This window comes from Esox lucius, chromosome 13, assembly GCF_011004845.1.
Source record: "Esox lucius isolate fEsoLuc1 chromosome 13, fEsoLuc1.pri, whole genome shotgun sequence".
NCBI lineage: Eukaryota > Metazoa > Chordata > Actinopteri > Esociformes > Esocidae > Esox > Esox lucius.
Genome location: NC_047581.1, coordinates 14003711 through 14017763, shown reverse-complemented (window position 1 = coordinate 14017763; position 14053 = coordinate 14003711). Strand labels below are relative to the sequence as shown.

Below are 14053 nucleotides of genomic sequence, written 5' to 3'. Positions count from 1 at the left end.
TGAAGTAGTTCTGAATCAGAGTGATACAGATGACAAATACTACACAGAGAATCAGTTCTGAATCAGAGATAATCAGCAGTGTGTTCATAATGCAGCAGTGTATTTATGACAGAGTGAATAACCTGGGACATCTGTAAAGAGTGACACACGGCAAAGCTCTCTGCTTATACCCTCTCCATCCAGATCCTGACTCCCCCTGTCCTCCATCTCTCTCCCAGTGGCAGGGCCCCAACATCACCAGCTGTTTCCCTTGGTTGTCCCAGCAGCCCTACTCCAGGCTGGGCCCATCAGACTGAAGGAGTGGGAACCCTCACACTACTCCACTGAGACCCAATTAAAAGGGACAGAAGTCGACGATAGAAGCGGAATCACAGGGAGATGCACAGTCGCTACTTTAATTGAAGATGTGTTTTTACGAACTCTCTCACTTCAGGCAACCATCACCACTTTCCTCCCCTCTCATGAGCAGAGGGAAGAACGGAAGAAACAGTGGAGAGCTACGGTGGGGGTTAAATACACACATAACAATGTGTGGAAAAGGCGAAGAGCTCTGTGATGCCCAGATCTGGATCCTTAAAGGGATGATTACATTTAGGACAATGTATTTCAGTTTCAGAAAATAACATCAGAGTAGCACAATTGGATTTCTAAGAATCACATTAGGAGAGCGAGAAAATATGTTAAAATACAACTACAGTGTATATAAAAAGTCTACACACCCCTGTTAAAATGCCAGGTTCTTGTGATGTAAAAGAATGAGACAAAGATAAATCATGTCAGAACATTTTCCATCTTTAATGTGACCAATAACATGAACAATTCAATTGAAAAATTAACTGAAATCTCTGAGAGAAAAAAAAAAAAAAAAACTCACAATAACCTGGTTGCATAAGTGTGCACACCCTTAAACTGATACTTTGTTGAAGCACCTTTTGATTTTATTACAGTACTCAGTCTTATTGGGTAGGAGTATATTAGCATGGCACGTCTTGACGTGGCAATATTTGTCCACTCTTCTTTGCAAAAGTGCTCCAAATCTGTCAGATTGCGAGTACATCTCCTGTGCACAGCCCTCTTCAGATCACCCCACACATGTTCAATTGGATTCAGGTCTGGGCTCTGGCTGGGCAATTCCAAAACATTAATCTCCTTCTGGTGAAGCCATGCTTTTGTGGATTTGAATGTGTGCTTTGGGTCGTTGTCGTGCTGAAAGGTGAACTTCATCTTCAGCTTTCTAGCAGGCGCCTGAAGGTTGTGTGCCAAAATTGCCTGGTATTTGGAATTGTTAAAAATTCCCTCCACCCTGAATAAGACCCTGGTTCCAGCTGAAGAAAAACAGCCCCAAAGCATGATGCTGCCACCACCATGCTTCACTGTGAGTATGGTGCTCTTTGGGTGACGTGCAGTGTTGTTTGTGCACCAAAGATATGGAATTATGGCCAAAAAGTTCAACCTTGGTTTCATCAGACCATAACACATTTCCCCATGTGCTTTTGGGGGACTTGGATGTTTTTCTTTGTAAGAAAAGGCTTCCGTCTTGCCACCCTACTCCATAGCCCATACATATGAAGAGTACAGGAGATTGTTGTCACATGTAGCACACAGCCAGTACTTGCCAGAAATTCCTGCAGTTCCTTTAATGTTGCTTGTAGGCCTCTTGGAAGCCTCCCTGACCAGTTTTTTTCTCATATTTTCATCAATTGTGGAGGGACGTCCAGTTCTTGGTAATGTCTCTACTGTGCCATATTTTCTCCACTTGATGATGACTGTCTTCACTGTCTTCCATGGTATATCTAATGCTTTGGAAATTCTTTTGTACCCTTCTCCTGACTGATATCTTTTAACAATGAGATCCCTCTGATGCTTTGGGAGCTCTCTGTGGACCATGGCTTTTGCTCTGAGATGCAACTAAGAAAATGTCAGGAACAGCTGAACTTTGTGATTAATCAGTCACTTTAAATGATGGCATATGTGTAATGACTTCTATTTAACATGAGTTTGAATTTGTTTGGTTAATTCTGATCACAGCCACATCCCCAGTTATAAGAGGGGGTGGACACTTATGCAACCAGGTTATTGTATTGTATTTTTCTTTTTTTCCCCTCGAAGATTTCAGTTTGTTTTTCAATTGAATTGTTTACATTATAGGTCACAATAATTAAAGTTCTGAAATGATTTATCTTTGTCTCATTCTTTTACATCACAAAAACCTGGCATTTTCACAGGGGTGTGTAGACTTTTTATATCCACTGTATGTATGAGCTACAACTATGAATGATCTACACCTATGAATAATGTACAACTATGATGAGCTACAACTATGATGAGCTACAACAATGGTGAGTTACAACTACGGTGAGATACAACCATGTATGAGAAACAACTATATTGAGCTATAACTATGGTGAGCTACAACTACAGTGAACTACAACTATGAATGATCAACCACTACATTGAGCTACGGGAAAACATGAACAAGTTTATATTCTCTCTCAAACCATATGTGTGTTCCTCTGCAGGATAGTTCATTTAATATAACCACATGTTAATTAGTATTGTAGTTAATCCCATATTCAAGAGACCCAAACTGTCAGGTCACATTATAAACAATCAGTCCTAACGGTAGTGCGTGTGACATTTTGAGCTGCTATCTCTCCTAGCTAAATGTTCCCTAGGTACTAATTGGCCTACTTTACGCTGTCTTTCTTAGAATTGCCAGTTGCTTTATAGTTTGGGATATTAGCCTTGACAACCATCATCCTATATTGTATATTCAAAACTCTGCATTTTCTTTACGGGGCCGAAAAAAATTAATATAAATGATTTCACCCCTTGAATGATATAGGTTAAGCAATGACTAGACTGTAGAATTATAAGGTCTACAGTACCTTCATGGGATATTAAACCTAATTTGAAAGGAGAATAAAAGTTCAAACACTTAGCCAGCAGCAAAGTGAGTGTAACTTTTCTCTCCTTTGCATTATTTAAGATAGGCTCCATCATTTTATCAATCTATCGATCTCCCACCAGAAAGATGAAAATGGAGAAATAATGAGGCCGATGAATGCTGTGTAAAGAACATCAATGTGTGAAATTTAATTATCTGTGCTGGAAAGAGAGAAAAAAAGTGTCGACTGTTTTCTAAAAAAAAAATTACAAAAAGAGAAAAAAAAAGAGAAAAAAGAAGCAGTTAATATTTTTCCCTCTCTGCATATTTTAATTACCAGATCAATCATAACTACATACAGCAGTGCTTTTGCAAGAGAAGAGAAAATTGCAAGTCTAAATGAAAAACAATAGATTTACTTTAAAGTCTCAGCTTCTTTTGAAGTCTAAATTAAAATTTCAGGTACCTTTAGGAGAGCCTTCTTCAGAAAGTTATGATATTTAATTAGTGTGTTTAGATTCTGCTGAAATTAAACTTCACAGCCCAACACAATGTGAAATGAAAACCGGAGGATCCAGACTTCTGTTGGGAAACAGAAAGACAGAGAGACAGACGGAATCAGAATCTCTTTAACATCACAAAGGAGGACTCTGTCTTCTGACACCAGCCTGTGTTCTGTATGTGACCGCCCTGGTCTGGTCTCTAGCTGAGGTGTCTTTTGGTTGACGGGAGACTCACTGACTAGGTTTGCATCTGGGTGACTGACTGTTCCTTGGCTCAGTGGCTCGGCGATGCCGCTTCTAAAATCCCAGGATCAAGCCATGGAATTGGCAGAGCGTCTCCCCCGTTCCGCCTTCTCTGCCTCACATGGGGTTCTCCTGCTCGTACGAGCACTGATGTTTATTTCTCCTGGCGTGTCCTCGCCGGTACAGAGTCACCAATTTCACACATTTCTATTGGCTAATTCGACAGTGCTCTTGCCAGCGACTGAAAGGGAGCCAGCCAGTAGTCAGGGGCATCCCAGGAACACGGCTTTGCTCTCAGACCGGGGGGTCTGGGAAAGTCGGATGTCCATCCTCAACCGTTCCGTTGACCATTTCGGGGCTCCAGTCTGCGACTGGTGTCAGGGGTCTTAAAGACTACCTGACAGAGGACAGGGGGTGAGTTACTGTGGTCGCTCGTCAATGGAGTGAGTAGGGGTGAGTAGGGGCCAGCGGGGTGAGTATGGGTGAGTGAATACCTGTGAATAGGGGTGAATAGGGAATCTTCCGGATCATGAGTGTCTGTCTGTCTGTCTGTCGGTGTAGCAGAAGGTATGCAACAGACACACAGCCAGTCGGACGCCTCTTAAGAGCAGCACAGACACAGACACCTCTGCGTGTGACCATCCTCAAACAAGGCTAACATTTGCACAGCAGCTTTAGTCAGGCGTGACGTCTCCGGGCTCAGAGGTTTGTGCTGTCAGGACCGGAGAAATTAAACCTAGCACCGCAGAGCAGAATGTGCTGAAACTCATCAATTCCACATGGCTAGAGAGTGCCTATTTATAACACCGAGCCCTCTCTCTGTACCTGGTGTGCATCCCCATCTCTGAACATGGTTCCATAATGATGAATGTGTCACACTGGGATATGCAGACCGGGCAACAGACAGTACAAGGGAAGAAATGCACCAACACCCCGTGGCTTCAGAACTCGCTCTCTCACACAGCCCTGAGCGGAGTCATGAGACAGACACTAGGAGGTGGACGGAAGATGACATGAAGGGTTCCAGCAAAAAACGCAGCGTCAAGAAGTACAAAGACAACTCAAGGTTCCTAAAAAAACTCTAGGGTTTTGTGATACTTGGTAGTATCGTGGCAATTTTTTTTTTAAATCCAGAGCAGAATTAGCTTCAGAAAAACAGCTCTAATGTTGGAAACAAATGTTACGTTGTCCTCGTTTATTCTTTTTCTAAGTTGTAGAAGATGATGATATTTTACATATACAGCATGTTTTTAGAGGACAAACGAGCAGGCCAAACCGTTTTTGTCCAAATAACAGTCTCAGCATCTAATCTAAGACTTTTAACTGTTGATCATTCTGAGCTTCATCTGTTCCTTAGGTCCTGTGTCTGGACTAAAATAAGAAGGGCAGCAGTAATTATGACCAGTGTCACTGGCAGCAGCAGGGAGACATGACCGCTTTCTCAGGATACATGAGGGAACTGGTCTGAGGACAGAGAGAGAGAGACACGACCGCTTCCTCAGGACAGGATGCACGAGGGAACTGGTCCGAGGACAGAGAGAGAGAGACACGACCGCTTCCTCAGGACAGGATGCATGAGGGAACTGGTCTGAGGACAGAGAGAGAGAGACACGACCGCTTCCTCAGGACAGGATGCACGAGGGAACTGGTCCGAGGACAGAGAGAGAGAGACACGACCGCTTCCTCAGGACAGGATGCATGAGGGAACTGGTCTGAGGACAGAGAGAGAGAGACACGACCGCTTCCTCAGGACAGGATGCATGGGAGATTACAATGTCTTAGCCAAGAATCCAAGCTTGGCAAAATAAATGAGATTCAACTGAAGCTTTTAGTTAATATGTGTTCTCCTACACTACCGACTGGTGTAATGTAGCAACACTAATGACGCTGATCCAAAAAAAAAAGAGCAGAGAAACAAAACTCAACAGCAGAGCAGAAGTGTGACAGTCCGGTACGGTCTGTTCTTAATGGGAGCACTGTTGCTGCCGCTTCAGGTGACTGGAGCGCTGTGTGAAGCGCCGCTGAAGGAGAGAGAGCCTTAAATATGAGCTCCAATTTGTGTCACGAGGCACACACTCTCACCGATATAGAGATTACGCAGATGATAAACCGAGGGACAGGCAGACAGCGAGAGGGTAGAGGAGAGAAGGAGAAAGAGGGGGGGTGGAAGGAGAGGGAGAATGTGTCTCTGGTTTACATGTCCCGGCAGCCCATCATCTCCTCAGCAGAGGGCTGGAGGTGCAGTGTGTAATGTGCATACGTAATGGCTTGGAGTTCCTATACGGACCCAGGCTGGCTGCCTGGTTGCTGCTCAATGAGCCTGAACCGGACACAGTGGGGGGCACCGTACCAGAGACAGCAGCTCGGTGCTGGACATGGTAGCGGCCCAGAACCGGCACTGCAGAGGATTAGAAGGCTAGAGCGAGCCAGATCCAGAGATATCTCGGACCTCACGGCGAGATCTTACGTCTCGCTCCAGATGTCCTGGAGATCCAGGCGTTGGCTGGGGGGTTTATCGGCATCGACACTGTACGGCACGTCACGTGTCCGGCACCATCCCGGACGTCTCAGTTGAAGACCCGTGGATTCAGACACGGCGTCTGCTAACCAACACAATCCGACGATCTGCCTACCGGCGCCTAATAGGCCATTCGGTCCATGATGAAGATCCGTCATCACCGAGCCGTTAAAGTGGGAGCATCGCCGCTGTGTTCCACAAATGGCGTAGTACCTCATCTATGAAAGTGCCATAGAGGCCCTGAAACAATTAGATGGGGAAAGGCTTTATGACTGTTAGACTTACCGCCGCTCTCACCACTGGCAGCACAGCCGGGAGGGCTGGTACAGGAAGGCACTTACAGAGGCGGAGGAAGCTTGCGTCATAACACACACACACACACAGTCACACACACGCGCACACACACGGCCTTTTATCACGGAACTGTAATTAAGTATCATCCTTTACTCTTTGATTCATTCCACTATTCATAACATATTTATACAGTCAAGATGAATTATCATCTCCTTCAGGAATTAATCAAAAAGAGGAAGGACTGGTCGCCTCTCAATGGATGATCAAAAGCTGTGTCTCTACCTCGCTGGGGGCAGCGCCGCTGCTCTGCTCCGTACGGGCTCGGGGCTCGGGGTTCAGCGCAGCTCTTCAACGGGAGACCAAAACATCAGTTTCATATCTGCCGATAAGACCTCTGAAGTACGGAATACACTGCGATCGGGAAGTATTCAAACGCACATTCTTTACACGATAATCAAGGGAGTTTTAACATGAACCACCTCCAGTCCATTTGTTACATGAAAACAATTGAATTCCATGGCTCCTGCCAGAGATCTATGAACCGCTTTAAATGATTCACCTTTTCCACCCTTGATACAGGTGTTGCACAGACCTACAGCTGGGTGTTCAAACTGCCAATGTATTGCTGTATATAATGATACCAATATCTGCTATTGACTTGAATAGACGTAGGGTTTTCTCCTCTCCATAAGAGCTCCCCATTGCATAGCCAACACGAGAAAGAGCCACATAGACAAAACATTGTTTCCTACCAATATCATCACCACAACCTCAGGGGAAGAGATGGCATAGTTAATAGAAAACAGGTGTCCACCAGCCAACCCGAACACCCAGTTGGCAGTGCGTTAATAGCTATCTGATGTTTTTGATGTCTAGTCAGCTCGATTGTACCTTTCAGGCTGATAATGAGGGCCAATAATGATTCCTGAGCTCAAGGGGTTAATGGTATGTAACCGGCAGAGCCACTAATTACACGTTACAAACTATTTATCAGATTCTCCATCTGCACAACGCAACACCACAACTCTCATTGTGCACGCTAAATTACTCCTCGGATTATCATTGTAAAGCAACTTTCCATAATTAGGGGCCCGGGCTGCTGTTTTCTTTTTCTGAGTAGGCTACCAAACGACATCAAGAGAAGAGCAGAAAACAACACAACTGGTTCATTAGAGCCTGACATCCTCCAACAACACAGATTCAGTGTCTACAGCAGTGAGTTCCAAATGTATACAGTGCGCACCCAAAATAAAAAAAGGTTTTAACCAGTAATAAATGAATAAAGAATCATTCTGGTGACTCCCTCCTGCAGTTCCCCATCGACTCCACTGTGCTGATCATCAGTATCTAGCAGTATTAAGCAGAATCTAGTCTCACAGGAATCAACAGGCAACCAATTCTAGAATTCCATCACCTTTTTGTTGACAAGGTGAGTCCTGCAGGGGATTTACACCCTACAATGAGAGAGGTGTAAATTGTATCTTGGATCCCATACAGGCTTGGTGAAGACTGCAAAACTGTCTATTCAGATGACAAGGGAAGGTTGCGTGAAGTTTGTGTGAACAGTTCGTGGAGCTAAGAGAGGCTCAGCCCCAGTTCAACTGGGCTCTCTCTCCTGTGATGGGTTATTTGAGAAATAACTGTCATATCCCCCAGCCCCAAAGGTGTGCCGGAGACCATGGAGACATGTACCATCTCGTCTGTCTCTGCAGTAAATTTTATTAAAATTACCTTCATTATAAGACAGTGTTCATTATAAAACCAAAACTGCTGGTCTCCCAGGGCCCAGTGGATTAATAAGGACAGCGGTGTATTTTAAGCCGTAAACTCAACTCCTCACTGTCCTTAATCTCTTTCCTACTTCACAAGGCCAAATTAACACCTCTCCCCAGCTCTGACGGGACCTCATTAGCAAACTTTCAGGGAAAGAAAGAAAAGAGGAACGAAGAAGAAGAAGAAGGTGGGAAGCGACCAATGACAGCCACCAACTAGTGCTGGGATTAACCCTTACCGGCGCTCCAGCTCCGTGGAAACTAGGCCGTTGACGACGTGTTTCTAATCAGTCGCCTGGTTAGCGATAATTAGAAGGGGAGATCGGACCAGGGAAGTGAGAGAAAGTGGGAGGGGTACATTGAAATGAAACAGAAAAGAAAGAGAACCTGTCATGTCGCAAACACTTCAAAGGGAGAGTCTTCTCTTTTAGAAGTGGCATGATGGGGGTCCAAACACCAAGAGGGACTCCTCCGGGCCGCACTGCCAGGCGGGAGGAGGGGTAAGTACATCTCTCTCAGAGACACACACGCACGCACGCAAACATTTACATTTTTTATTTATGTACTTACTTCTGTTATTTCTACTTACTGAGTTTATGTTTGTTCGCCCGTCCATGCTGAGGTCTTTGCTGAATGTGTGTAGATTGTAAAACCTCTGTTTAAAGTATTTTTCTATAGACAGTCAGACCCCAGAAAGACTAGTTGCTGCCATGGTTTCAGCTAATGGGGATCCAGACAAAAAAAACACACAAACCTCAGGCTCAAACACCACCTGTATCGGGCAGATGCAGGGCAGCTTTCGTGGATCCCAGAACACACAGTCAAACAAGCTCCTGCTACTACACCTGCTCTTCACCGTACCCCTCACCGTACCTCTCTCCAGAAGCAGCAGGCGGGACTCCCGCAGCTCCACTCTCAGGCCTGGCAGACTAGTGCCGGGTTTACGGTTCAAAAGCCCCTGCAAGCTGTTTGACATTAAGCGGGAAGGTCAACGTTGTATCAGAAAACACCAGGGCTTTCATTCCTCATTACGCATTTCCCTTTCAAATGTGTGCGTGGGGACGTTTGATGAGATCCGAAGTTATAGTGCTTACTTTCCCTCCAAGACCCAGGCCTCTAGTGGCAGGTTTTAACATCATTCATCATTATCAGCCATCTAGTTTATTTACTTACTAAACGTCTACATTCCCAGTTGTCAAATATCAACGGGGTTCAAATGAATCCCCAGGTTCATGATTGCACAATAAAGATATGGCAGGGTGACTTTAATATTTTGCTGTCTGTGCCTTTGCAGTCGCAATAATTCAATTGGCATCGACATCAACCTCACACATCAGCAGCACTGAATAAAATGACTCCGGACAAAACTGCTGCTTTGGCGTAGCTAATTACAAAGCCATTTGAAAACAAGTAGACTGTAATCATACATGAGAACCAGACGATCCTTGCAGTGTTTTTTATATAATAATCCAGCTTTCGGGTTTGGAGAGGGAGGGAGACTGGAAGCATTATTTGTGGTATCATTTGCCTCTGCTTTGTGGACCACAACACAGCTCAAAGATGTGATTTATGACCTTGGTTTAATGGCCAGAGCAGAGCCTTGGTAGGTATCAGATGACTTTTTCAATATGGAAGCATCAGAAAGGGCACTGACAATGCACCATCCCAACAGGAAATGAGGGCTTGTCTCAGCCAAGAGAATATGAGCAGCCAGATATCTGATCATCTAAATGGCAGATAGAGAGCTACTCCACTCTGACAGCAAATGCATCAGTCAATAAGCATCAGATGAAGTGTAACATGAAAACTGGGTCCTTACACTTGGCCATGAATTTCTATCCATGCTATCCTATCATCAGTCCACGGTCACAGAGTCTTCCTCGGTCTTGTGTATCAGATAGTGTCTGGAAATCACATCAAAGGCCCACCAGCAAAACATGGGCAAGGAGAGGTCGACTCACCTGGGCCTGGAAACTCTTGAGGACAGGAGCCACCATCTCCCGCACTTCCTAGATACAAACAAACAAACAAACAAAGCATTTTTAGTACATTAAAAGAGAGGGGAAGACTTCTATGCCTGCATTACTGTCACTCGTCTCATTAGCAAAGAATCTACTTCTCCTCGTTAAGTCCAAAAGTACAACTGCGAGATGAGGAAAGACGCCCCATGTCAAATGCTGTTTGATCCCAGGTATATTTTTATCCTGCCCATATTCCAGGAGAAGAAAGCAATATCCAAGGTTTAGATGGATTTCTAAGGGAGGGGCGGAAGAGGAAAGGCGGGGGTCTTAAAAGTCGGGGGGAAGCTCTGGAGTTTGAGCGAGAGTCAGTAAGTGGGGATTTCCAGCTTGTATTAGTTCAGGCTCCAGTCTCTCCCTCCCTCCTGGTTCTCACTGAGCCCCAGGTGAAGGGAATGGGCTGCCTGCGATGGTGACAGCACCATCCTGCATTCTGCACCTGTATTATACTGACAAGATTACGGAGCACTTACAGCGATAGGGGCCAATGCACCCTTAATTTGACCCCAGCAGTACACACGCTGGCATTAAGCAACAACTGTCGTTTTCTTTTCTTTTTTTTTATGTTTTATTTAAACATAAACAGAGGAGCTGAGACTGACTTGCACTAAAGATAGGCAACCAAAGCGGATTATGAAATGAAATAACTAATTCCGTTCAGAATAGGTAAACTGAAGACGTGACGGGTGGAGCAGAGTGAGAAGACCCAGAAGAGGCTGGGTGGGGGCGGGGGGTGGCAGGGGGCAGGGGACACTCACCTCTGGGACATTCCTCTTGAACTCCCGGCTCAGCTCCACCAGCTGCCTGTGGGAGTGTTCGCTCTCTTCCTGTCGCCCCGCCAGCTCAGACGCTACTGAGTTTAGCTCCCTCTACAAACACAGGAGAAAGCGAGGGAGACAGTGAGAAAGAGAGGCAGAGCAAGAGAGGGAGGGAGGGTGAGTAAGAGAGAAAGGGAGGGTGAGTAAGAGCATGAGAATGAGAGAGAGAAAGAGACAGCACTTAAGAGAAGCTGCCAACAGTCATACAGTGCAGCTTAGAGTGTCCATAAATAAAAATACACTGCTGAATATTAACAATGTAATCCTTCATGATCTTATAGCGGTAATACTTACTGCAAGCCCTGGACCATAAATAATTAAGCCAAAATAAATCCAATGCCTACAGTAGCAGAAGGCCTTTTAGATAATCAGTATTTGAAATAATCAATACGCTTGCAACGGCCATGGAACTCCAGTGAGAGAGTCGAACGAGAGGAGAGAGAGTGGAGAGAGAGAGACAAAGAAGAGAGTAGAGAGAGACAAGAGAGAGGAAAGAGAGAGAAAAGAGAGGGAGGAGTGAGAGGGAAAACAAGGCAGCGGAGTCACGCGGAAAGGGCCCAATAACCCGACAAACCCTTAAAAACCAATATAGAGCTTCCTGGAGAAAAAAGGAACATTATTCCTTCTGCCATGATTAACACAGATCACAAGAAAGCCTCTGCCTCATTTATAAAGCTCTCCAAGTGTCTTGCTACATCTTTACAATGATTTCCGGTGGACTTTAACAACAAAAATACAAGTATGATGCTTATACCGGTTTACTGCTAATAACCCCAACACTCCCAGCAGGGTAACCAATGCCTGAATCACAGTTTGGTGTCCTTCAATACCTGATGATACGGTTGCATGGTGTGAGTACTAAAACTCCACCCTGTCAACTTCCCTGTACAATTCAAAGCTATCCGTGCACACAGCCCCTCCTCAGACCCGTGCATTTACAGTGGCCTCACCGCGCCACATGACATCCACCAATTCAATAGCATCCATTGATCAATCATCGAATTTCCAGCTCTTTCTGCAGACCAACAGAACACATGTAAAATCTTGCAACAGTACTCCTTTCCACTGAGCCAAAACATTTGTCCTCCTTGAATCCCATCGCTTTCCTGCTACTCTTGGACTGGTTTTAATTGATGAAGGTCTTCCCTTGTAACTGCTGGGATACAATATAATATTGGAGTGGGGGATTCAATTACCACAGTGAATTATATGACGCTGGAAAATTGACTGTGTTTTAATTAATCTCCAGTCTTACTTAAAGGCAATTTAATAAATAATCGTGAGCCAAAAAGAGAGAAAACCTACGGATAAAACTCCAGTTCCATATTTGAAACATTTAACTTATTCCACTTAATCCCAGTGAAGACATTTTAACCCTTTGCTTTCATCCATTCCTGATGTAATTATAGTTCCGTGTTGGCCCTAAAATATGGCCCATCTTTCTCATTCCGAAACCTGTGAAAAAATGCTTCCATTGACACTTTAAATTGTATTTCCCTTGGTGACAGATGTGCCTTTCGTTTAAAGACATTTGGTTTTAGTGGTCTGTGCACTTCCTTCAGTCAACCACTCCACCTCATTTTGGAGTTCACGCTTTGGGGATTGTGGATATGGCAATTAGAAGTGGGATGACCTCCAACAGTTCCAAGCAGGCCTAGACCCCAAGCTAATATGGGTCAGAGAATCTGGGTAGATTGGCATTGTGTGCATTTTCAACTGATCCTGAATTGCCAGACATCATAACATAGCACTTCTTTTGATTACATCTCAAATTTACCATTGGGGGAATGGATTTCAGTTTCCATTCAATTGTAAGTAGCTCAACCAATGAAAGCAGTTAATACACCCACGGGAGGAAAACAACCGTAGCTAGTTCCGTGGCCTTTCTAAAAAGGCAAGATTGGGGTTACTTGTATGGAATTGAAGCAGAACATACTGTTTGCCTGCTTAGAGACACATCAAGTCTCTTTCACCACAATACTTGAGAGTTTTCACTTCACTAATTAAATCGGATCCAATTCTACTTCAGCAACAGAAAACGTGTAGATCTTGGAGATCAAATTATTTACAGCTAATTGCCAAAATAAAAGAACACTTAAGTAAATTAGGAATGACGCCAACAATGGCGAGAAGAAGAGATATCAGTGACTTTGAAAGAGGGGTGATGAAGACAGATCAATGTATTGACAGTTGATGGCCGCCTCAGTCACCTCCTCTTAACCCATGATGGGGACATAATGGACAGTGGATGCAGATTGTATGGAACTGGCAGATGCCTGCCTTACCAATTCATTCCACCCACAGTTATGGCGCGGTACGTTTGACAGGTCACAGTAGTGAAGCGGGAAACGTCATCAACAGGAGGTTCCCTTGGACTCCGAGGACACTGACACTGTCTGAGGTGTTAAGAAAGTGTTCCGGAAGACTTTCATAGTAATGTCGGGATTATATGGATTGCAATAAAGAGCTGAACATTTCAATGCCTTTTATTGTATTGTATGAATCCTGGTTGATGTATTTTCAGGGTGACTTGATTGAATTTGTGTGTTAGCTTATTGCTTCTCAGACTGGAACCATTCCTGCGTCCTGCCATAACGTCGGAATGTGATAATCAGATAAGAAACTGGGTGTTGTTCTTGCCATTTGATTTAACTACAGCAAAGTGTAATAACATGTTAACCAGCTTAGTATATATGGATCTACTTCGAGAGGATAAATAGTTGAGCTGATTTTCATTTGTTGAGTCTTGCTCCGTGTGTGTGCAGAAATACATTTGATGTCCCCTTTCAGAGATTACCCTGACCTGAAGATACCTGTAACCACATTCAATATGGTTAGGTCAGACACCTACTCTGTGTTTTGGTACATTGCATTGTGTTTGGCCTACCGTGTGTTTCCTGACAAATAAACACATATATGAAATGTACATCCACAGCCCTGATTGGCTGATGGGATGGTCTATAGCCCACCCCCTTTATTTAGCCAAGATGAAAAGTTTTT

General features: G+C 44.4%; 1 protein-coding gene across 5 annotated transcripts in view; it reads right to left on the bottom strand.

Moving 5' to 3' along the window:
* Positions 1-14053, bottom strand: part of cux2b (cut-like homeobox 2b) — a 110101-nt gene that overhangs the window by 50721 nt on the left and 45327 nt on the right. For all 5 annotated transcript variants that reach the window (XM_010876285.5, XM_010876284.4, XM_020052134.3 and 2 more), the window contains exons 2-3: positions 10994-11104; positions 10179-10226 (exon numbers count right to left, since the gene is read on the bottom strand). In XM_010876285.5, coding sequence (XP_010874587.3) covers positions 10179-10226; positions 10994-11104 — 159 coding nt within the window. The remainder of the gene's footprint in view (positions 1-10178; positions 10227-10993; positions 11105-14053) is intronic.